The sequence below is a fragment of the Tauraco erythrolophus genome, chromosome 4 (assembly GCF_009769465.1).
Source record: "Tauraco erythrolophus isolate bTauEry1 chromosome 4, bTauEry1.pri, whole genome shotgun sequence".
NCBI classification, from domain to species: Eukaryota; Metazoa; Chordata; class Aves; order Musophagiformes; family Musophagidae; genus Tauraco; species Tauraco erythrolophus.
The window spans coordinates 2,077,435-2,103,089 of NC_141468.1; the positions used below are offsets into that span (position 1 = coordinate 2,077,435).

The following is a 25,655-nucleotide window of genomic DNA, read 5'->3' on the forward strand; positions in this document are numbered from 1 at the left end:
TAAATCTCATCAAGGAGATTTCTGAAGGAAGACATGGAAACCTCTTCCTTCTGAAGCCAAATGGCAGGAGGAATCTAACATTTTTTTAAATATATCGCCATTAAAAAAATCACCTGTTTCTGTTAAGTCACGGTCTGTCAATCTGGGCCAGAGCCAGGGAAAGGAAAGCTGCTGCTGTGGGGCTTTGTGGGGCGACAGGAACGTTGCTGAGATGCCCACAGCCCCACCGAAAGGTGACACAAGTGGCACGGGGCATCGCTGTAGCTGTACGGAGACGGCTGCGTTCGGCCGCAGGTGCTGAGAGACACGTTAGAACTTGCTGGAGGTTAAAAAGCCTAAATAACCACAGAGAATCAGCCAAAGCAAATCAACTCAAATGATTTTCTCTCTGTGGGAGTAAATACCAGGACCCTGCTCTCGAACCGCTTTTCTTTTCATGGTTACACATCTTTCCTCCCCCTTTGATCTCTTATCGCTCTTGAGACGCCGTCTCAATCTAATTTAGAGTGTAAGCTCTCCGAGGAGCAGGGGCCTTCTCTTTTCATCCTCTTGCAAAGCGCTCTGCACACCTGTGGTGCTCGAGAAATAATGAACAACAACAACTATATGCAACCCATATGGCCACTTGGACTGGCTTCTGGCTGCAGGAGGATTATTTGAACCTCTAAGGCACAGATCACCCACTGCCTACCTCTAAATTGGTCTGTTTGGGGATCTCAGAGCTGCAGCTTTATAGAAAAGGACTGGAATGAGCCATAAAATCTGGAACTGGATTTTGATTCTCCTAAAGTACATGAGATTCATTTCAGAGCAACAGGAATTCAGGATCAAAGCTAGATTTTGGGTCTGACATGCTCCCCTGTCCTCTTCAGAAGTGTGAACCTTTGGGCCTCTTAGATATGGCTGAATACTTAAAATATTTATGCAGATATTGCTGCATTGCTCCTTTTAACCTAAATTGTTCTCTTTATAGGTTTTAAATATAGAGAAAAAAATCATGAAGAGCAATGACATCTCCCAAGACTTCCAAGATAGAATGGTCTGTGTTGGAAGGGACCTTTAAAGGTTATCTAGTCCAACCTTCAATGTATCTGGCATCTAACACTTTGACTTTTGATGTGAGCTGTCTACTTCACATGGGCTTCAAACAGAAAGGCAGTTCCCTCGCCCATGCAGCTGGCAAAGACACTGGCTCTGCACATCCATGCTCGGACCTTCACGTCCACAATGATGGGTAGGATTAACTCTTGACTCCAAAACGAGCTTGTCTCTACAGATGCTTGTTTCTACAGACACTTGTCTCCACCATGCAATGGCCTCCTTGACCCTGACCCCTGCAAAGCTCTGAGAGATGCAGAACATTTACCACACACATGCGGGCTGAGCACACATCTGACCGTATCGATTGATAAACATAGGAGATGACAGGGATTCTTGTTAAAACAAAACAAATGCCAAGAAAGGACATACTTTAAGAGGTCGGGATCTTTGAAACAAGAGATGGGATGATGATCCAGTTCACCTTTTATTGGGATCAATGGCAAAACTGCTCACTGGTGCTGAAAGGGTAAAGTAATGCGAACGCTTAAAGGACAAGCAGAAGTAAAGAGAAAGTAAGCTCAGGGAGAGCTTCTCATTCATACTACTCATAGCAAATTCCTACTAATGGATCTTATTCTCTAGTAGAGGCAACCAGCATCATATGGGAAGATCCTTAAGGAAGGGATTTTCCCTTGCAGATCTTCTTGAGGTTCCGCCGAGGATGGAGAAGGAAGGAGAAGTTGTCCCCAAAACCAATGAAAAGCAAGACAAAACTGCAGGCTGGCACTGAGAGCTTCCTTCCACGCCTCTCTGCCCTTCACTCCGTGTTAAAATTCAAGTGTGGGAGAGGGGACACGGCAGCCGTGCCGGAAAAAAGCATCGCGACCTCATTTGCGATGAGCGGTGATAAGCAGGCTGGGCTGAAGTCCCCATCAGTTCAGTAAACACTAATGATGAGGAGAGCACAGACTGTCACCGGTGATAAAGAACAGGCTAAACACTCTATTAGTTTTTCATTTTGTGAATTAATGTTTTTTATGGCGTGTGTACACTCGCTAGTTAATGAATTGTCTCGTTAGAGCTGCCTGCGGAGCTCCTCGTCTGCCTCTGCTGGCAGGCATACACTTCACAAGGAAATTAGCACTTTAAAAAACACAATAACTCCTCTAAAAGTGGTTTGCTTTCCATTACTTTCCGCAAATACGCAGCCTCGGGAAAGGGGTTATCAGGGAGGAAAAAAAAAAAAAAGGTGTCTCCAAGCTAGAGGGGCAGGGCAAAGAAGTGTGGTGGGAGGTTCTAGCTCCATCGTACGATAACCCACTGGAAGGTTTTGCTGCTCAACGCTTTTCTTTAGGCACTTTGGATTCAAGTCTGGAAAAGGCTTGGAAAAAAACAAACTCTTGTTTTGTTTAAAAAAATCTGAAAAGCAGTTTTCTTTCACTGAAGGAAACAAAATTCATAGAATCATAGAATGGTTTGGGTTGGAAGGGACCTTAAAGATCATCCAGTTCCAACCCGCCTGCCATGGGCAGGGACACCCTCCACTACAGCAGGTTGCCCAAAGCCTCGTCCAGCCTGGCCTTGAACACCTCCAGGTTGGATGAGGCTTTGAGCAACCTGATTGCTCAGATTGTGCAGGTGCAGCTAAGAGTTGAAGATTTTGGATACGGAAGGACCTCTTTGGGAAGGCCAGGATTTGCTGTTCCAGTGCTCCCCAACTACAAAAACTCCTCTGTGTTAAATTTTCTTGTTTTCAGTAATTTATAATGTAACTTTCCCCTTTCTTACCCCTCTCAGAAATATAATTTCTTGTGCTGAATTCTATTAGCTCAGAAGTGACTTGATTTAGAAAGCTCCGTAAAAACCCATTCAACTGCTTTTGAGCTATGGAGAGTATTTTTCTGCCTGTTCGGTGTTTCCCACCCTTCTCTGTACTTGGTTAGCCAAACCCATCCACGTGCTTCACCATCTTTCATTAAAGACAGGGCAAAATCACAGCTCCGGTGAAGTCAACGGAGACACTTCCATCCATTCACACAGAGCAAAAAATTCACCCGCAAACTAATTTCTTTATCCATTTGTCACTGGTTGCAATAGGTGGAGAAGACTTTTTAAAAATTGTCAACACTTGTGAATGAAGAAGCAAAAATGAGAGGCAGGAAAACAGAAAATCTCAAGGCCAGCTGCTTCATACAAGGCATCGTGTCCTTAGAGCTGACGGAGATGATTTTAGCTCAACTGCTAATTAATAAAGAATGCTTCCCAGCATTCAGAGTAAACATCATGTACCTATCATCAAATTAATGATATTTCAATGGTATGTGACATCAGAGCATGCTGGCTTTGCTGTTAACTCGCTGGTGAGCATCAGCCAGGAACGCTGGGCATTTGTGAAAATGAGAGAAAAATTCACATCGATGCATGAATCGAGGCAGAGGGGAGCAACAGACATTTATGCATTGACTTCATGGAAGATTCTCTACACCGCTGTTAGGATGTGTCCTACATGCATTGAAATGATGAATTTTTTGGCAGCTAAAAGAATAAGGAAGATGAGCTTTGGCCATGCACTTGGATTAATATTAAAAAAAAAAAAAAAGTCTTCCAAACTTATAAAAAGCTGTCAACCTGCACATAAAGCTTCCTCAAAATCAGAAAAGAAAAATCAGTGATTGGTATTAGGACACTCAACAAAGCAGCATAACAAGGGGCAATGGCTTTAAACTGAAAGAGGGGAGATTTAGATTGGATATAAGAAAGAAATTCTTCACTCAGAGGGTGGTGAGGCACTGGCACAGGTTGCCCAGAGAAGTTGTAGATGCCCCATCCCTGGAAGTGTTCAAAGCCAGATTGGATGGAGCTTTGAGCAACCTGATCTAGCGGAAGGTGTCTCTGCCCATGGAAGAGGAGTTGGAATTAGATGATCTTGAAGGTCTCTTCCAACTCAAATCATTCCATGATTCTATAACTGAGCCCTGACCTAAAAATGGAGAGATTGAGATGTTTTGCTAAGGCACTGGTCAACTGGGCCAGGAAAGGGGGTGATGCTCCAAACCATCTGAGATTCCATGTAACTTCCTTTGCAAACACAAGCATAAATTTAAGTTTTTCTTTTCTTTCCTCAGAATCCTCCATGATATTGAGCTGCACCTTGCCAATAAATGTCCCCAAAACATCATTGCAAAACTTCTCTGGGTAGAAGACGTCCTGAGAGGGGCACATTTCTAAAAGGACCTTAAACTTTCCAGTTTATTTGACTCACTGGAAGAGCAAGAAGCAGAAGTGCTGAAGTCAGTCGGTGTCCTGATGTCCAAGAGACAAACTGCTCTTCTTTGCAAGAAGCAGGAACAAGGTGAAGACAGTGTAATGAAAAGAAATACAGTTAAGCAGATCCCTTAAGGATCCTTTTTTTGACTGTTGACAATTACAAACTGAAGTGTTTTGAAAGTTGTTTGTTTTTAATAGACTGGTTTGCAAAGCAAGAGGAGGAGCAGCAGGGAGGTCTGTACTGGAAGGCAAACTAGAATGAAAGAGTCTTGTCCAGGAGGACACAGAAGAAGGTGTGAATATGGACATCCATGGGGACTACAAAAGGTTTTCAAACGTAGGCTAAAGAATGGAAAACACACAGAATCCACTCACAGGAAAAGAGACAAGCACAAAGACGACTTAAGGTCAGCAGGAACATTAGTTACATTTTGCATCTGCTGCACCAGGCTCATAGCCTGACTTCTCCACAATTCCTCCTTATTTAAGAGTAATTTTCCTCAAGTCCCGTAAGAATGTAGATGCTGGTTAGATCAGAATGATGCTATAGCCCACGCACCGTGGCAAAGTGACTCACTGGTGACATCAGTGATTGACCATGCTTTTGAGTCCAGTCACCTACACTCTATAGCAAGCTGTCACCTCTAACAAGCCAAGGAGAAGATGGTGGACTCACTGCTATTAATCTTTGACACCAATGAGTCATTTTCTTCAGAAGAGATAAACAGACCCTAATGCATTGAACCAACTGGAGTGGACAGCAGGCTCTTTGGAGTTATTTCCACAAAAATCTTGACTTGCTGGTATTACTCATGAGGGATCCTCATTATAAAATGGCTTGAAAGCACTGCTAATTAGGTCACTTATTTACATGACAATCTCCTGCGTTTAAGGCTGGTGGGTGGGCGGAAAGAAAAAGATGGAAGGAGAGTAATTAGTGTAATCATGACGGTAAGCTAAGTGCTGACCCATGGCACCAGATCAATACTGGGGCTGCATCATGGTGATATGCCTATTGTGTGAGATAAAAGAACCATAAACGCTGAGCATCCAGGTCAGAAAAACAACGTCTCATTTTCTAACCATTAAATATTTGATGTAAAGCATTGAGGCTGGGGAAAGCTGCAACCACTAATCCATAAGAACAGCTTCGCTGCAGACATTCCAGGGAAAAAAAAAGGCACTGAGAGGCACTAGGAGATCACTTTGACAAGAAGACAAGAGCTTTTAGTTGGCTGATGACTGTGTGGTTTCACTCCCTGAGATACAGCAAAGCAGACCCATATTTAAGCTATGAAATTTTATTGCCAAAGTTACAAAACAAACCAAAAGAATCTCTTAATGCTCAGGTTTACCAAAACAGCCATTTTGTCTTCATGAGGTCAGCAGTTACAGAATCATAGAATCACAGAATGGTTTGGGTTGGAAGGGACCTCAAAGATCATCTAGTTCCAATTCCCCTGCCATGGGCAGGGACACCTTCTACTACATCAAGTTTCTTAAGGCCTCATCCAACCTGGCCTTGAACACCTCCAGGGATGGGGCAGCCACAACTACTCTGGGCAACTTGTTCTAGTGCCTCACCACCCTCATTGTAAAGAATTTCGTCCTTATATCTAATCTAAATCTTCCCTCTTTCAGTTTAAAGCCATTGCCCCGTGTCCTGTCACTACACACCCTTGTCAAAAGCCCCTCTCCAGCTTTCCTGTAGGCCCTTTAGGTACTGGAAGGCTGTTAGAAGATTTCCCCAGGGCCTTCTCTTCTCCAGGCAAAATACTGGAAAATGAGACTGCTTAAGAAGCTAAAATGGAAAGCTGTCATTTAGACTAAGTTATATTGAAGCAACAGATATTCATCAAACAATACAAGCACTCAAGATTTATTTTTAAATTAATGGCAGATGTTTTGCATTGAGAAAAAAAATTGCAGCTTTTTCTGTTGTAGAAAGAAATTTACTTTTGTGGCAATAACAAAGCAACAGCATTCACCAAGTCCTTCTCCTGCGTGAGGTCAGGCACGTGTTGATGGTCTTTAATCTGGCTTTTAAATAAAGGTTGGCTATTAATAGATCTCGACAAAAAAAGTTCCCCACGAGCAATCAATACAGCAAGATGCGTTACAAGTTCAGTGACGGGAAAAAAATAAGCTCCAACTTGAGAGAAATATAGGCCCCATTTAAGAGCTGAATTCAGTTCATTAGGAACACCAGGGTTAAACACAAAGACCCGTCGGAGTTCACCACCGCTGCGTGGCCTGACTACGAAATGAAAGGCATCAATTTTACCACCACATCGGGCCTGATTTCCATTTGTACCGAGACCCCTTTACACCACTCTGGCAGCAGAAAGGGGCCTTAAAGTGCCTGTAAATTACAGCTCCTTTACTCTGGCAGAGTGGTATAAAGGGGCTTCGCCATCAATTTTCAAAGGCATCACTTTCTCGAGTGTTGCGGGATGCTTTCCATGAGCCATCAAAGCCCAGTTCAGTACGAGGAGCCATACAGAGCTGGGTGAAAGGAGAGGTTGACCCTCCGGGTGCAAAGTGGTCCATGATAGTCTTGATCCTATAATGGCCTTCGCTAAGCTTTTCAAAGTATTTTGAGATCTATGGCTGGAAAACGCGATGCAAATGCTCAGTATTATCATTAGCAAGAGCCAGCCGGTGACAGCTGCAGGATTTGGTAAAAAGCTGTAGCACAAACCCTTTTTTTTTTCTCCCCTCCTGCTTCTGAATGAAGTTGTAGCTCACCCAAACTGCTGCAAGTCTGGAGGTGAAGTGCTGCCCACCTGCAGAAAAAGCGGTGAAGGCATCTTCCCCACGTTGCCCTTCGATTTTGGGGTGAAAGCACCCCCGAACAGGGGAAAACAACAAAGTATCCTGGATAAAGAAGTTCAGAGGCTGAATGTCCTTTTAGATACTTCAGAAGGGCCAAACTCTGTCCTTGCACACCCTGCAATGCCCTAAATAAATCTCCTCATTTTATAACCCCTTAAAAACATCCTAACAGACCAAACTGCATCCTGATGGTGTTCCTAACCAGACCCAGCTGCCAGGGAAGAGCCATGCTCTTTTTGCAACACAAAGAGGATCATGGAATGGTTTGGGTTGGAAGGGACCTCAAAGATCATCCAGTTCCAACCCCCTGCCATGGGCAGGACACTCTCCACTACCCCAGGTTGCTCAAAGCCCCATCCAGCCTGGCCTTGAACACTGCCAGGGATGGGGCATCCACAGCTTCTCTGAGTAACCTGTTCCAGATGAATCTAATGACTCCTGATAACTCCAAAATTGTTACATGCCTGGATAAAGGCTGTGACAGTAACAAACTCCACGCTGGCTTTTTGAATGGTGCAAAGTACGATTTCAATTGCTCGGATGGGTCAAAAAAAAAAAAAAAAAAAAAAAAAGAGAGATTAAGAATCCAATGGGAAAGGACTGCCTTGGGAAGAACAAGAGGGATTTACCTCCCAATTTGCATATTGGCATCTGCATCACTTTGACATATCAACATCACTTAAACACCCTGCTTACGGCTGTCACGGTGTGCTGTGGTTTAGCCTGGCCAGCAACGGAACGCCACGCAGCTGCTCCCTCACCCTCCCCAACCCCATGGGAATTAAAAGGGAAAAGGGAAGGAGACTTGTGGGTTGAGATAAGAACAATTTAACAATAATAATAATATAAATTGAAAAGTAAGAATATATTCACAAACAAGTGATGTACGGTGTAATTGCTCACCACTCGGTGACCAAGGCCTGTCGCGTCCCGGCAAATGATTCCAAAACAGGTTAAGTCCTCACGCCACAATCCCGGGCGAGCGAGAAGCCCGAAAATAGAACGGGGGAGAGAGAGAGAGAGAACTCCGAGAGACTGAGAGAGCTCTCGGAAGAGCAAAACTCTTTCCTCCCAGTCAACCTTCATCTATATACTGGCCACAACATTGCATGATCTGGAATACTCCATTGGCCAACTTGGCCCTCAATCTTAAGTCTAAGTTCACTCATAAGGGGAGTTGCGGACCCTCCGTCCCAGCCATGCTCCCCCAGCCAGTTGTGCTCCGGCACATTGGCAAAACACGAGAAACTGAAAGGTCCTTGTCATGGTTTGATGTGGAGGGGGGGTGGTTCTGGTGGCAGGAGAGGGGTTTTGCTCCCTGTGACCTCCCCGGTTTTGGAACCGGGTTAGGCTTAGTTCTGGCCACCAGATCAGACTGCCATCCCCCTCGGGGTTGAGCCAATAGGGCGCCTCTGCGAATTGCCCTATTTAAGTCAGGACAAAGGAACCGGAAAAGGTGCTTCGCCCAGGATTGAGCAGAGAAGGGAGGAGGGCACTGCCCCCGCTCCCTGGCTCCCGGCCGGGCGGCTGCCTGCGTCGGGCCGGCGCTGCCCACGGAGAATGGCGGTGGCGGAGCCAGCTGGGGAACTCGGGGGCACCCCACTCCCGGGGTGCCCAATGGGCTGAGTTCACCTGGAGAGGACTGAGATCTGAGAGAAACAGCCGCATCGACAGCAGGTCAGTGAGGATGGAGCGGGAGGAGGTGCCGGAGCCGAGTTTCCCCTGCGGCTGATGGTGAGATAGCAGGCGGCCCCCCTGCAACCAGGACGGCCTCGGTGGAGCAGAGACCCACTTGCAGCCCGTGGGGAGAAGATGCCTGAGCCTGAGGATGGTCGTGTTGGGGTGCACGACAAGGCAGAGAGGCATCTGGAGTCTGCGTGACGACCCACGCCGGAGCGAGTGGCTACAGCTCCCTAAGTACCCGAGACTGTGGTAGAGCCCACACCGGAGCAATCTGTGGGGAAGGATTGTTTCCAGTGGGCTGGACTCACGCTGGAGAAGTTTGTGGATTTTTCCTCGTGGGTAGGGGATCCATTGGAGCAGGGGAAAAGGGTGTAAGGACTCCTTCTCCTTTGAGAAAGAAGCAGCAGTAACAGCACGGAATGAACTGACCTGCACTCCCCCAGTCCCTGCCCCCTGTGCTGCTGGGGGGAGGAGGTAGAGCCGGGAGGAAAAGGAAAGGGGGGGGGGGGTGGGGAAGGTGTCGGTTTTAAGATCTGGTTTTGTTTCTTTCTGTCCTCTCAAGTAATCGGTTTTCGTTTCCCTTTGTCCTTCTAAGTAATCATTAATAAACTGTTTTGCTTTGAGAAAAGCTCTGCCTGTTTTGCCCAAGACCATGGTTGGTGGGTGCTCCCTCTGTTCTTGTCTCAACCCTCAGTCCCTTTGTTTTTTTTTTTCTCTCCTCTCTACTTTACTGGAGAAGGAGAGACTGTGTGAGTTTTAGTTGCTGGATCAGCCTAAAACCACGACAGTCCTTCATGTCTCAGCACCAACTATAAACATCAGTGCGCTGTCAACGTTCTTCTTGTAAGGAATCCCAGACTAGAACCAAAACACAGAGCTTCTCCAGCTGCTAAAAAGAGAAAATAACTCTGTCCCAGTCAAACCCAGGACATGATGGGACTGATGGCAGAGGTAGGGGCAGGAAGGCCATGGTCAGTCGGAGGGGCCAGGCAGCCGTCCTGCCTGGAGATGGGTTTCTCTGGTCACCTGAATACAGCTCGTGTGAACTGGGGAAGGAGAGCTGCAAAGCCACATCCTTCCAATGGTCTCCACAAACCCCCCACTTGGAAAGGGAACGCGGCGTTTCCCCATTTCCCATTAAACCCACATGCAGCTGGCTTAACCCAAGACAGTCCTTAGCTCTGTGTCTAACGCAAATCTCCAGAGTGGAGACCCAGCTCTGCCAAGTGAGGAACTGGCAACTCATGTCTGTGGAGTGACGAGCAGGTGGTGGGGAAACGGCTTCATCCACTTCGCTTTGCTGCGGGTACAGCTTTGCGGGCAGCAGCAGGGTTAAGGTGTCCTCGAGGGCATGGCAGGATCAGCGATGGAGGTAGGCAGGGTTGACCTCCAGAGGTTAATTCCGAATGTCTACTCATATTTTACTTCAGTTATTGAGAGTTCACCTTCTAGCTTCTGCCACTGCAGACACATGGTGAGCTTGGTGTCTACTTGAAGCGAGCTTTGTGTTGAAGACTTTGAATCTTTGCTTTTTAAGGAATCTTTGTGCCAGTGCCAAGCTTCAAGGGACACTGGGAGACGGGGAGGAGCTGGTATTGAAAGTCAAGAGCTTTGACAATTGTGAAAGAAATCATTGGTTCAGGTCTGGTTTTACAAAACAGTATGTTTTGAGTCCTTCTTGGTTTTGAAATTTTTCTCCAAGAAGAAGGGTAAGTGTGCACGTATGTGTGTGGTTTTCAAATACAGTCAGATCCTCACCCAACTGCATGAATTCAGGACCCAGGGTGCTACATAAAGCCAACAAACAGCCCATAATAAAAACACTTTTTTCCACTTCCATCTTGATTTCAACACCCTCCTGACTCAACGCTTCCTCTTGGGGGGCGTTGTTCCTTGATGTACCTCCCTACTTTGACTAAATATCGAGCCTCAGGATCCATTTCTAAAGAGATTTCTTATTTTTTGTGGAGAAGGTAATGACAGGAGAGCAGGTTTCTTTTTTGAGACTACTGCCAGAGTCCTGTTTTTCTAGATAAAACTGTTCAGGTACTAAAGTGGTATTATTCTTCAATAAGGGCAAGAAAGACAAAGCACAGGGAGAAAGGGAATATGATACAGTGAGCAAAGTTTTGGGTGGATGCACGAGTATCTACTGATCTATAAACATGCACGGATACACGGTATACATGCAAAAGCTTTACTTCCAAGAAGCCATTTAGAAGAAAAAGAGGATCCTGTTTTCCATGAGCTCTATGAGAAAGTAATTTCAAACTCAACCTGCTGACCACAGCGATCTGCAGGCACGAGACGCCAACAGCCGCCTGAATTTAAAAGGATGGCTGCAACTCGCCAAGCTAATGGCTAATCTTTCATCTTCCTACCTCCGCACAGCGTGCAACCGTCTCAAAAATGTAAAGATTGTCCCAACTCCTTCGTTGTGCATAATAATTCCTTCTTTGTAAAGTATTCAGAGGGCTTCAGCTGGCTGAAGCTCCGGCAAGGGGAAAGGTTGACTGTATGTTATATCTGCCCTTGACAAGGCAGAGAAGCAGGAGAGGAAGGGGAGAGGAAATCCTTCCATTTTCACATATAACCTATTTAAAATAGCCTTGACTTCCTCAGTTAATTCATCCTCTTCCAGCAACTTTAATGGTTATTGTCAAAAAGAAGTTTGTATTCCCTCAAAAGACAAGAGAAAAAGAAAATGACTTTGTCGTATCTGACTGGTTCGGAAAATATAAAATGCAATTCTGAAGGAGTGCAGATAAGGGAAGAGCTCTGGAAGAGCCATCAGCTTAGCAAACACTAAATAATGAAGAACGCGGAGACGGCCCAGCATGATAAAACTCTATTAGCCAGACTGTTTTTAAATGAGTGATAATTGTGGCGCATCCACGGCAAAAGGTTATTGAATTTTTATCTCTAGGAAGGGGCCTTTTCACAGCCTAACCAAAAAGCCACCAACAAGTAGCCCCCTTTTTAGGATTTCCCAAAACACACCCCTATCTGCCCAACTCCACCTTGGGGTTTATGAATACTTATTGCTCAGCCTATAAATTGCCCAAGTGCAGCCAAGGAAGCTTTGCTGGAAGCTACCGACTTTCTATAGGGAAGGAATATGGGGCCACCACCACCATGTCATGGACTGGTTGGATATTATGGTATGGAGATTATGCGGATGAGGGAAAGGCTGTGGATGTTGTCTCCCTACACTTTAGTAAAGCCTTTAACACCGTTTCCTATAGCACTCTCCTGGAGAAACTGGCTGCTCATGGCTTAGATGGGCGTGTGCTTCACTGGGTAAAAACTGGCCAGATGGCCAGGCCCAGAGAGTTGTAGTGAATGGAGTTAAATCCAGTTGGCGACCAGTCACAAGTGGTGTTCTCCAGGGCTCACTACTGGGGCCACTTCTGTTTAACATCTTTATCAATGATCTGAATGAGGGAATGAAGTGCACCCTCAGGAAGTTTGCAGATGACACCAAGCTGGGGTGGTAGTGTTGACCTGCTTGAGAGAAGGAAAGCTCTATGGAGGTATCTGGACAGGCTGGATCGATGGGCCAAGGCTGACTGCATGAGGTTCAACAAGGCCGAGTGTCGGGTCCTGCACTTGGGTCACCATAACAGGCTTGGGAAAGAGTGGCTGGAAAGCTGCCTGGCAGAGTATTGCTTGACAGCTGGCTGAATATGAGCCAGCAGTGTGCCCAGGTGGCCAAGAAGGCCAACAGCATCCTGGCTTGTATCAGCAATAGTGTGGCCAGCAGGACTGGGGCAGTGATCGTCCCCCTGTACTCAGCACTGGTGAGGTCACACCTCAAATCCTGTGTTCAGTTTTGGGCCCCTCACTACAAGAAAGACCTTGAGGTGCTGGAGCGTGTCCAGAGAAGGGCAACGGAGCTGGTGAAGGGTCTGGAGCACAAGTGTTATGAGAAGCAGCTAAAGGAATTGGCAGTGTTCAGCCTGGAGAAAAGAAGGCTGAGGGGAGACATTCTCGCTCTCTACAACTATCTGAAAGGAGGTTGTAGCGAGGTGGGGGTCGGTCTCTTCTCCCAAGTACCAAGTGATAGGACAAGAGGAAACAGGCTCAAGTTGCACCAGGGGAGGTTTAGATTGGATATTAGGAAAAATTTCTTCCCCGAAAGGGTTGTCAGGCATTGGAACAGGCTGCCCAGGGAAGTGGTGGAGTCACCATCCCTGGAGGGATTTAACAGATGTGTAGACGTGGTGCTGAGGGACATGGTTTAGTGGTGCAGTTGGCAGTGCTGGGTTAATGGTTGGACTCAATGATCTTCAAGGTCTCTCTTCCAACCTAAACGGTTCTATGAGTCCATGATTCTGGCATTGCACTAAAAATTGTGGTCCCAATCAATCACTGAGTGCTTTGATGATGCCCTGAATGAGATGAAGGTTTAATCTCAAATCACTGGGACAGAAAAGAGAAACGATCAAAGACCGGGATGTGTGTTCTCATGATGCACTGGCCCAACATGTGGTAAGCACAGAAGATAAAGCCCCTCCACTGCTACCAGTTAATGAGATTACTGCTCTTGTTCAAGCATAGACACTTCAGTGTAGCATCCAGTCCAAGGAGAAAAATAAAGCAGAAGACAGAGTTGCTCAAAGGAATAGAACAGCTGCTATCTGCTCAAACTCAGCTACCCAAAACCCGAGCTGGCTGACTAACGGCCCGTCCACTTGTGTGTGACGAACCACAGATTCCAGTTGCATCGAACTGGAATCCTTGGGTTTCACGTGGGCATGTCTTCAAGTCAAAGTTACCGATGCTGAAATGACAAAGGTGGCTGCACTTAACAGCGATCTGAATCCGAATTTAGGGAGCTTCAGTGCATGGCAAAAAAACCCTTTATTTAGCTTGACTTTCGGTCAGTTATTTGTCAGTTATTTCCCTTCCTTGCTCCCTCCCTCCCCCCAGTGCTCATTAACATGCTGTGGCTTCCAGCAATGAGACGCTCAGAAATTCAGATGATCAAACCACGACAGAAAAGAACAAAATAACTCGTATGACAGTCGAGCGTTACGGCATTAAAACTGTATGAATCTCTGAAACAATTGGTAGTTTTCATTTTTCCTCCTCCCAGCTCCGTCCGAGCGCATTTGCATTGCTCTTCTCCTGCTGAGGTGGGATGGAAAGAGACATCTGATCTCGTTCTTCCTCTGTTGTTTATTCTTCGTGTTCTTCCCCAAAAGAATTGCACTCCCCTGTATATCATCGTAGCTCGCTGGATTTGCAAATACATCTGACTTCTACCACCACCTCTGCCCCACGGTGTCACTTTTTACTTCTCCCATACAGACTGCAGTCAGTCCTACTGATGTTCCATGTATGAGATATGCTCCACCAGGTTTCATTTATCACCACGAGGTCAACAGCCTCTATCATTTTCTATCACTGCTCGTTCTTTCCCTTGTTTCAGATACCCCTGGCATTTGTGTACAGACGTTTTAGTGCATTGGTATAAAGTTATGACAAAGGAAGATGAATTTTTATTATCAGGAGGACGCTGCCAAGTGAAATATTACACTTTCTACTTTTATGTTTATTCACTGCTGCGTGTAATGTCCTCTCAGAAGCCTGAAAGTCACACTCATGCCCTTTCATGTTCGGAAAATATTGATTTATTAAAAAATCTGAGTTTCAACTAGAATTGAAATTATAAATGATGATTTTATTTTTAACAGCTTCTACTGTCAGAGCAAACTCCTCAGCCCCAAGAACTCTCCCAGTAACTAAACTCCTGTGAATAAGTATTTGGCTACTGAACTTTGATAGCATTTTCCATCAGGTTTTGTCTTCTTTTATTTTTTTAAATGATCTTCTAAAGTACACCCTGTGAGAGCACAGTAACTCTTCTCTTCACTCAAGTATTGAGAACCTAAAGTATGAGTAATGGGAATATTAAAGCTACCTGTAGTATTTTGAGTCTTTAATTGTTAGCTGACAGAATAATTTTAATTATCCTTCTGGATCCCCAAAAACTGATTGTGGACAGCTGGAGTAAAGAGTTTAAAGGTCCTGCTCTAGAGCAGTTACAAGACATAGGAAGGACTGTCAGCCAAGCAGAGATGCTCTGCTGTCAAGGGATGACTATTTTAACAGACATACAACATTACAACTTTATTTAGCACCAGCAAATTTGCCCCATCATTTCCCCCAAAAGTAAGGCTGAGGTGATTTTCAAAGCTTAATTCCCATGAGAGCTCAGAAGATCTGGTGTCCACAGTCCTGTTCCTCCGTGGGTACCTTCCCCCAGGACTCTGCTCCGTATCTGCGCGACAAACTGCAGAAATGCCGTGTATCCTTACTACTCCCCCATGTGTCCTGGGATCCCACCGAGCTGTGCGGATTTTTTTATGTGATGCTTTTCTTCTCCTCTGCTCCTCATCTACAGCACAGCGTAGATGCCTCCTTCCATGGCTGAGGCAGGTGCATCTCATATAACCAAACCCTCGACAACAGAGGATGCTCAATATTTGTCAAATGCAATATTTTATTACGGGGTTCTAGGGCAATGCGAAGTGTTCTAAGAAATGCACGGCCACCTCCCTGCAGTCAACCTGAGACACAGGACAGCTACTGGGAATGTCTCGGTAGGCAGGTGAGACCCAAATCCCTGGTCCTAGGAGAAGCTTAACCCTGTGTCAGCTGAGCTGTGGGTGACTCCTTGTGAGTAAATTAACAGTGGAAAGGCGTCGGTGGAAAGCAGTAGAGCTGAGGTCTGTTTCTGCCAAGCTCCACTTCTGGGGCACAGCCACAACCCTCCTCTGAACATGACCCTGTGCAGACAACGCCAACGACAGCGATAAGAAGAGAAGCAGCACTAATCACGTCTCTAGCACTTTTCGGACAGAAAAAAATCACTATTCCCTGGGGGAAGGAGTGAAAGTTGAAGCACAGAGAAGTGAAATGATCTCACAAAAGTAGGGTGGACGATCCTTGACAGCCAGGAGCAGAAATGGTGTCTCCAGACTTCCCCATCTCTACCCTCCCAGCATTCTGGTTCACCAAAGGTTGCTTCTGCCTTTGCAGGCTGAGCATCAGTGCTCCACTGACATGCACGTTAGGGCATTCCTCATTAAAAGCTGTTCAATTTCTCTACTGAATTTATAATACACATATATTTTTAAATATTCAGCGATCTAGCGATGCTTTAAAGAAAATGAAACCTGTCTCAGCACTGATACCTGCTCCTGTGCAATGTCATTAGCAGGGACAGCTGAAAAGCTCAAGCGTTGAAAGACCCTTCAGAGCTGATGCTAGAAGTGATGCTCCTGGCACTCTCACATGGTGCCCACCACAGTCTGAGCAGATGTCATCCCACAGCATTCATTAGGAGGAAAGACATGAAGCTGCTTTGCTTTCTGCTTCCCTCTGACATAAACTGGCTTTGAAATTGAGAACAAAAGATGCCCACTCCTGCTAAAATCAGATATTTATGCTGGTTTCCATTTCTAAGACAAAGGTTCTCCTCTGGGAGCTACTTACTCTGCGTGGTTGAGAGGTTGGAGAAGGCTGTCTTGGTGCGACCTGCTAACCACTCCAGGCTCTCGTGCATGTTGGCCAAGGCCTTCAGGTCGCTGACGTCCCGCAGGATCTCCTGTTGAGGGATGAGTTTATCTCCCAGGTTACCAATGAGAACTTCTGACTCTTTGCCGAAAGCAGCCCTGAAATGCAAACCAAAGCCACCCTCAGAAAGACAGCACAGGACAGCAAGGAGGAGATATCAGTTACACCACGGAGAAGGTCAAACCAGCTAATGCAGAACTGTTCCAGTGCGGGGTTTCAGGAACATCGTCTGGTGGAGTTTCCGAAGTCTCGTTTCAGTGAATGACACCTCTATCTCAGCAAGGTTTTTTTCCGTCCTTCTCCCTGCATTTACGATCTCTGAATTTCACCTCATTCCTCATAGTTACAAACTTCATCCCAATCAACTCCCACACCCCTTCTCCCCCTTCCAGCATTTACACCTTGCTGAGACGCGCAGGTGCTTTCTGTGTCTCCCTGGGATATATATAAACAATGCACATGCAGCATTTTTAATCTTTCCTTGTAAATCAGCTCTTCCAAACCCTGAATCAATTTTTTTCACACATCCATCAAAAGAAATCTCCTGTGAAAATGGATGGCTTACCATGACAAAGTGGCCAACAAATGATTTTGAGTATCAGCCCATGCACGGTTTTACTTGCACAGAGATAGCACCTGGTGAAAAACCATGACCAAGACAAACGTGTTTACCCCCAAAAAGCTGAAAAATGTTCTTTCAAGGTGTGTAACTGCTCCCTCCACTCTCGAGGTCCATCTTTTGCATTCAGATTCAGCTTTCTTGTCCTTGTGACAGGACAAGGGGCAATGGCTTTAAACTGAAAGAGGGGAGATTTAGATTGGATCTAAGGAAGAAATTTTTTACATTGAGGGTGGTGAGGCACTGGCACAGGTTGCCCAGAGAAGTTGTGGCTGCCCCATCCCTGGAAGTGTTCAAGGCCAGGTGGGATGAGTCTTTGGGCAACCTGGTGTAGTGGAGGGTGTCCCTGCCCATGGCAGGGGGGTTGGAACTAGATGATCTTTAAGGTCCCTTCCAACCCAAACCATTCTATGGTCCTATGATTCTTTCCCAATACTTGTCTCCACCAAGGGCATGTTTGGTTACATCCCAGAAGTGTTTGCATGGCAAATACTCCCATCACTTTTGCGGGTAAAGGAGGAGACTCCGGTGTGACTTTTTGTGTACTACTAGGACGGAGAAAATCAGGACACGGTTCCTACATCTCATGACAATAGCTCCTGGCTGAAACCAAGTGCATTTCATTGAAAGACTCTTAAGCGACGGCACATTTACCATGGTCCTCGGTACCCTCTTCCCATCATTAGTCGCTCTTTTTGTTATGAATTTGCATTCCACTTTCATTCAACTTTGCAAATCTCCACTTCCTGTCATTAGCTCTTTTATGAACCTACAATGAGGAATCATGCTGCTGAGCATAATAGCTGCAACGAGCTGCAGCAAAATAATCCCATCAGTGGCATTTTATATACTAGCTAAGCAGTTTTATTGCCAGCGTCTCCCTGGGTTTGTGGGACTTCGCTGTCACTCGAGAGGAAAAGGAAAAAAGAAAAAAAAAAAACAACCACCCTGAAATGGTTTTAAATTGCTCAATTGAATTCATTAAAGGCAAAAAACAAAAATAGCCTTCATTAAAAAAAATCTTTTTGAGGATTTTCTTCTGCTTGATAATAAAAAATATGCTGCTTTAGGCTGTATCCCTCATACTATGGATTGGGAGGAATTTTTATCTGTTGCTTGTGTCTGAGGGCTGAGACAAAGGAACATCTCCAGCTCCAGTGGACTATGGCAGTGGTTATTCGGCTGTTGTTCTCCTCCATATGATGGGGTTAATTTTGATCCACTCTGGCTATCAGAAATATATTGAATTGTTTTTGAACTTTAGGAAAGCCCGTAACAAGCTTCCCTGACCTGGTATTTCTTAGATAGTCACAAGAGACTACAAAGCTTTGGGGAGTGAGGACAGCTGAGCGAGTCATCCAAAGTCCAAATGGATGTCTGAAGGTGAATACAAGGTTGGACCAGGTGGACAAGCTCATATCCAGTTTGACCATTTTTTTCTTCTGTAAAGCACAATCATTCATTCAAGTAAAATTATTGACTCCTAGAGCAAACGTGAAACATCTCACTTAGCTCTACCCACCTACAAACACCCAGATATCCTCATCTGTTCCCGTGGAGCAGAAGACATTCCATAGATATGCATTTTCTCCTCCGACCAAACCACTCCTGTTGACTCAAATCCCACTGACAACTGCATCGATCACGCGGAAAAGTAAGAAATGAAACATTTGGTGAAGTTCTACCTCTGTCAACACGGCTTTCCAATACAAAATGCCGTACGAAAAACACTTTGGTGGGAACCACAACTTGAGAGCTGTTAAACGTGGAGTCGCTGCCACGCCGCTGCCCACAATCACAATTAGAAATTCACTTTTATTGTGGGGACAACTCTTCTGCCTTCCCACACGCAAGGAGAAATGGTGTTGGCACCGCTTTGGATGGAAAACCTGTGCATGAGTAATACGGTGCTTTCACTCAGGCTGGTAAAAAACCTATATCATCCAAAGCATGGTGTTATCTCCTATTTTTACTCCTGGGAGGAATACAAATAAGGTCTTCTACGGGAAGCTGTACTCTAAAAGGTTGTTGAGATAAATGTGATTCTGCCACTTGCTCTAAAACAACCACAAGAAGTTTGTACCAAAAGGGCAGAAAATATATTTGATGTTTTTTTTAATACATATCCTTGGCTGCAGAAACCTCAACTCACTCTTTTGCACAAACTGAAACCTGTAACAGAGACAACCTTCAGCAAGGTAACTCCCTTTTAGAAGATAATTTTGAAGGGTTCTGGTGGATCCCTGCAATTTCAGTTTCAACCTGCTGTTAGCAAATGTCTCCCTGAAGCAAATTTTCGCTACTGTTCTGGATGTCTGCTTGACAGAATATTCACTACATGCCTTGCTTTGTCTTTATTAAATTTGCAAGGCTAAACACTTAATGGGAAGGATATAGAATCATAGAATGGTTTGGGTTGGAAAGGACCTTAAAGGTCATCTAGTTCCAACTCCCCTGCCATGGGCAGGGACACCTTCCACTACACCAGGTTGCTCAAAGCCCCATCCAACCTGGCCTTGAACACTTCCAGGGATGGGGCAGCCACAGCTTCTCTGGACAACCTGTTCCAGTGCCTCACCACCCTCATTGTAAAGAATTTCTTCCTTAGATCCATCAAAATCTCCCCTATTTCCGTTTAAATCAATTGTCCCTTGTCCCATCACTCCACGCCCTTGTCAAAGTCCCTCGCCAGCTTTCTTGTAGGCCTTTCTTCACTGTCCAGCTGTTTCTTTGTGGGAGCTCCCTCTTCCTTATACTGGCATCTGATGCTGGTGCCACACTGCTTCATTGCCCTTTGGTCTTGATTCCCATGGGATTTGTGTGCACCGCAATCGGATTCACTCGTCAATCTCCGCCTTGTCAGAGCCTTCTGGCTGCGCTACTTTAATCCTCGGATTAACTAAGCACCTCATTTTGTTTCCCTTTGTTAAACCATCTTAATTTATCTATTTCTTTTTTTGTTGTTGTTTTTACTTCCCAAACACAGTGACCAGCAATGAGTCAGCTTTAGATCTCATGGATGCTTTATAGGATGCATACCACATCCTTGGCATGGTACTGGCAGGGATGGGGAGAAGCCAGTGTCCTGGTTCTCCAAAGAAGTCTTCTGCAGGCAGATGGGCATCCCTGTTCTCTCCTTCAGCCACCAAAAGCACTGGTGATGTTTTTACAGGATGAGCTGTTAATAAAATTAAACAACCTATTGAGCTAAACTGCCTGGAAACAGAGGGACTGATGACGATATACGAGGCTTCCCCTCATCCATCCTCCAGCATATACATGAGAGGACGGGAAATTCGTACGTGATGGAAGAAAGGCCAGGGAAGAGCACGTGTGATAAATCAAGATGACCTGTGCTACGCTTAAGGCACTCTGACCGTGCCAGCGCAGGGCTGAAAAGCAGCCAAGTGTCCACACGAAGGCAGCGGAATGAGGAAGGAGGTCTCTGATGTACCCTTGGCAGCAGCTTTACGTTCACTTACTGCTCCTCTCCCTTTTCTCTGCCAAAAAATTAGCATCAATTATCCCTTTGGCAAATAACATGGAGAAAAGCTCGCTGGAAGAGTGTGTGCAGTTGTAGAAGGGGGAAGACACCAAACAATCCCCTTGGGAGCCCCCAGGAACACACTGATGCAACAAGGACCTCCTGTCCTTTCTCACACCCTCTGGACTGCAGACCTCAGAGGGATGCTTTCCACTGAGCACTGGATGTTTGCAGAGGAGAAGCAACAAAACTAATTTAAATTGCAGCTAACAACAGCTGCTATAGAGGAAATACCCTAAAAATATCTTGTGAGACCCCACCTGCAGTACTGCATTCAGCTCTGGGGTCCTCAACAGATGAAGGATATGGAGCTGCTGAAGCGGATCCAGAGGAGGGACATGAAGATGATCCGAGGGCTGGAGCACCTCTGCTATGGAGACAGGCTGAGAGAGTTGGGGCTGTTCAGCCTGGAGAAGAGAAGGCTCTGGGGAGACCTAGCAGCCTTTCAAGGGGGTCTACAAGAAAGCTGGAGAGGGACTTTTTGCGAAGGTGTGTAGTGACAGGACACGGGGCAATGGCTTTAAACTGAAAGAGGGGAGATTTAGATTAGATATAAGGAAGAAATGCTTCCCTCTGAGGATGATGAGGCACTGGAACAGGTTGCCCAGAGAAGCTGTGGATGCTTCATCCCTGGAAGTGTTCAAGGCCAGGTTGGATGAGGCTTTGAGCAACCTAGCGTAGAGAAAGGTGTCCCTGCCCATGGGAGGGGGGTTGGAATGAGATGATCTTTGAGGTCCCTTCCAATCCAAATCTTTCTACGATTCTATGATTCTATCTAATAAAGTGTGACTAGGACAAAGATGCAAATGTTCTAGGAAGAGCTGGCAAAACAAGGATTATTGCTTTGTCATGATGTTGCACCAAAACCATGTTAAACTGAAAATCCATGAAAACGCTACTGAAAACAATTACTGGGTAAAAAACTTGACATAGAACAACTCATATGCTACCTAAAATAAAGCTCTTAAAATACGTACAGTGTATTATATATACAATCTCAAAGCACGCTACGCATTATAACGGGAAGATTACAATGACAATATTTGCATCAGTTTCATTGCACCTTTGCAGCTTTTTTTGGATCAGTAGGTTTTTCTATGTATTTATGGCATATAGAAACTTCTATAACCCATTTGTTTTCTACTCCTGCACTTGAGCCATAAGAGTCAGCCTGGATGATGGTATATAGAAACTACCCAGGCAGACAGATTTCCCCTCGATTAATTCAAAGAAATTCCTGTTATGTTCTTATTTATAAAGAAAGAGAGAAAAGGTGGTTTGTTGCTTCATCTTGCACCAGCTTTTGCTCAACAACCGTAAAAAAAAATCGTGCGAGCACCAAGACAAATAACCCACGTGGGTTTTTTCTGCAAAGGGAAGCCCTCTGAAATGATTTGCTGCTGCAGGAATGATGAAACCCAGTCCATTCATCTCCCTGCAGAAGACGTCCTTTCATTCATTTCAAAGACTCAGCACCTGAAGGTACTGTAAAAATTCAGCACATGAGGACACTTTTCGCAGCACATCCAAACAGCACTGTAGTCATAGAATCACAGAATGGTTTGGGTTGGAAAGGAACTCAAAGATCATCCAGTTCCTCAAAGATCATCCAGTTCCAATCCCCCTGCCATGGGCAGGGACACCCTCCACTACATCAGGTTGCCCAAAGCCTCATCCAACCTGGCCTTGAACACTTCCAGGGATGGGGCAGCCACAACTTCTCTGGGCAACCTGTGCCAGTGCCTCACCACCCTCTGAGTGAAAAATTTCTTCCTTAGATCTAATCGAAATCTCCCCTCTTTCAGTTTAAAGCCATTGCCCCGTGTCCTATCACTACACGCCCTTGTCCAAAGCCCCTCTCCAGCTTTCCTGTAGGCTCTTTAAGTACTGGAAGGCTGCTGTAAGTTCACCCCGGAGCCTTCTCTTCTCCAGGCTGAACAGCCCCTGATGAAAAGCTGCTGCAAAGGATCCTCGGTGGATATAAACTCACCCCGCCAACCTGAGGTATTTGGATTTAAGGACTCAAGACGTAGCCCATCCTTTAACCGCCCCAGATTTGAGGTTGATCGGGATTTGCAAATCCTTGACAACAATTTCTGCATCTCTACGAGGGACCGGTGCGACCGGCGCCAGCGCTCCCCGGCAGCTCCAAATCTCTGCTGAGAGGTCGCAACGCTGTCAAAAAGCAGACAGCACTAATTGACAATTTTAAGCTGTAACATCACACACCATCTTCTCGCTTAAATTTATTTGAATATTCTGGTCTTGTTAAGTTTATATTACACGATTTATCACAGCAGACAAGGAAGCATCTTGGACTATACTGTGTAGCTCTAAAGATGTGATTTAGTGACACAGAATGTTGTTAAAGCAGGAGCTGTTATTAAATCTTTGTGGAGAAGCTGAATCTCCATGTTTCTGCTCTGCCTTCCCCCTCCATCCCTGCTAGGCATTTCAGGGGTACACACATTACTCAGAAAAAGTACAATGGAAGAGCTGGGCACTGCTGCACTCATTTCAATGGACAATGCAATTTGTAGGATTAATCATAGAATGGTTTGGGTTGGAAGGGACCTCAAAGATCATCTAGTTCCAACTCCCCTGCCATGGGCAGGGACACCTTCCACTACACCAGGTTGCTCAAAGTCCCCTCCCACCTGGCCTTGAACACTTCCAGGGATGGGGCAGCCACAGCTTCTGTGGGCAACCTGTGCCAGTGCCTCACCACCCTCAGAGGGAAGAAGTTCTTCCTTATCTCTAATTGAATTCTCCCCTCTTTTAGTTTAAAGCCATTGCCCCTTGTCGTATCACTACATGCTCTTGCAAAAAGTCCCTCTCCAGCTTTCTTGTAGCCCCTTTAGGTACTGGAAGGCTGCTAGAAGGTCTCCTCAGAGCCTCCTCTTCTCCAGGCTGAACAACCCCAACTCTCTCAGCCTTTCTTCATGGGAGAAGCGTTCCATGATCCTCGGATCATCTCTGTGGCCTCCTCTGGAATTGCTTCAACAGCTCCGTGTCTTTCTTGTCTTGGGGGACCCAGAGCTGAACGCAGTACTGCAGGTGGGGGTCTCACAAGAGCAGAGTAGAGGGGCAGAATCATCTCCCTCTACCTGCTGGCCACGCTTCTTTGGATGCAGCCCCCCAGGATTTCTGGGCTGCAAGCGCACATGTTGAGCTTCTCATCAACCAGCACCCCCAAGTCCTTCTCCTCAGGGCTGCTCTCAGCCCATTCTCTGCCCAGCCTGTACTCGTGCTTGGCATTGCCCCGACCCATTGCAGGACCTTGCACTTGGCCTTGTTGAACTTGTTGAGATGTGCTGCGTGCCCCAAGGCAGCCAAGGTGAGTGTTCCCAGGACATAATCCCAATACATGGGTATGTTTCTTGGTCTCATCATGCCTTCTGGAGAGACACCCTTTAGCCCATCGCTGCTCTCTTCCTTCAGCCTGACATTTTTTGTCTCGTCCAACAGTGTCACATTTCCAAAGCAGGCCCACACTTGCATGCGGGCTCCAGTTTTACACTGGAAAATAACACTCAGAGGATCAGCCTCAACTAAACCAAGGGAAGAGAAGAGATCCCAATAAGCAGCAGGGATAGTGTTACTTTCCTGACCAATGCCATTTGGGATGATTTGGTGAAGGACCTGCTGTTGCACAGGTATCCTTCCATGTTGCTCGAACATACCCTCTCCTTTTGGTGCAGAGCAAGTGAGGATGAGCATCCTCAAGTGAAAAGGAGATGTAGGGCAGGAAGCAACAGGTGGCTGGAGCACCATACAGTCAGGGTTATCCTCGCTAAAAAAAACCCAAAAGCAGTGAAAGGAAAAGTCACGTGGTACATGGAGATGCTGAGAAGTGGGGTTTTATTGCTCTGTTAACTTTAGCCTGAGAATTTGATCCCAAGTTCAGTGTTCGGGAGCTTGTTGGAGCCAAAAGGTGAGAGGGAAATCACCATTCCCTTCCTAACATAGATTTGGTATCTCAGATCCGCAAACAGAATAATCTGTGTTATGGTGTGATCTTCAGATTTTTTAAACAGTGGGGTTTCCAGGCAAACGTGTTGTCCCGTAAACTGTGGAAGGTGTGATGGCACACACAGACGTGGCTTCCCTTGGGTGCACAAAGACGTGGCTTCCCTCGGGTGCACAGCGCCCTTGTCCCTTGCCACCCCTCGTGCTGCAGAGCTGCACTGAAACCCAAAAATTTCTGCTGCAACTCGAGCGTGACCAGATCTGAAGCTCTTTTTACATCGCTTTTCCTTGTCAAAGGCAAACCTGGAAATGATACATCTTTGGGTTTTATCACCAACATATCTGATTCAGTAATGAACTGAAGGCTAACCTTTATAAAGCGATAAGGGCAGCATATTTCACACTCGCCCCGGTGCCAAATAGCCTTCAGAGCTTTAAAAACTAATTATACGAAGAGAGGCACGACTTTTCTTTCCTGTCTCCCCTTGCCAAGTTCTGAGCTACTATAATATGCTCAATCAGGTCCCTTTGTCTGGCCAACCGCCCCGGAATATTAATGGGGAGATTCTGCTGGTGTCTTACCCTGCCTTTTGACACCCGTTCGCAAAAGAGAGAGTGGTGGGTTAAGACAACAAAATCAATCACTGTCAACACAGATATGCAGGAGGTTTTTTTTCTTGCAAAGACGTCGTGTTTGGATTCTTCTTTTTAATTAAACAAATGAGTTACAGGAAACCCGGGGAGGGGGAGGGAAAGAAAACTGTGCATTGGTCTCTCTTCCTGCCACGGTACAAAAAAAAAAACGGTGGTAAACTTTCAGGACATACTCAATTTAGCAATTTCATAAAGGGATGCTGCCGAGTAGTTCAAGCATTGCTGTCAGCCTTGTTTTATGTCCAAAAAGAACATGCTCCCATGTTTCATCAAGCTTAAACCTTCCTTTCCAGAAAAGGGTGCCTAGTCCTGCCCCTGCTAGCTGGGGAGCGGGGTCCGTGAACATAGGTGGGTATCTGTATATCAAGGTTTTAAATATCTTGGATGATTGAAGTGAGAATGAAATGAGTTCTCCCAGGCTCTCCCACCACAGCCATGATCCTAAGAACCAAGGTATCC

At 45.9% G+C, this 25,655-nt stretch overlaps 1 protein-coding gene across 1 annotated transcript in view; it reads right to left on the reverse strand.

Moving 5' to 3' along the window:
• The window catches only part of EXOC4 (exocyst complex component 4), a 457,215-nt gene that overhangs the window by 44,338 nt on the left and 387,222 nt on the right, over positions 1 to 25,655 (reverse strand). The window contains exon 14 of the mRNA XM_086610028.1: positions 16,330 to 16,508. Within this exon, the coding sequence (XP_086466154.1) occupies positions 16,330 to 16,508 (179 nt within the window). The remainder of the gene's footprint in view (positions 1 to 16,329; positions 16,509 to 25,655) is intronic.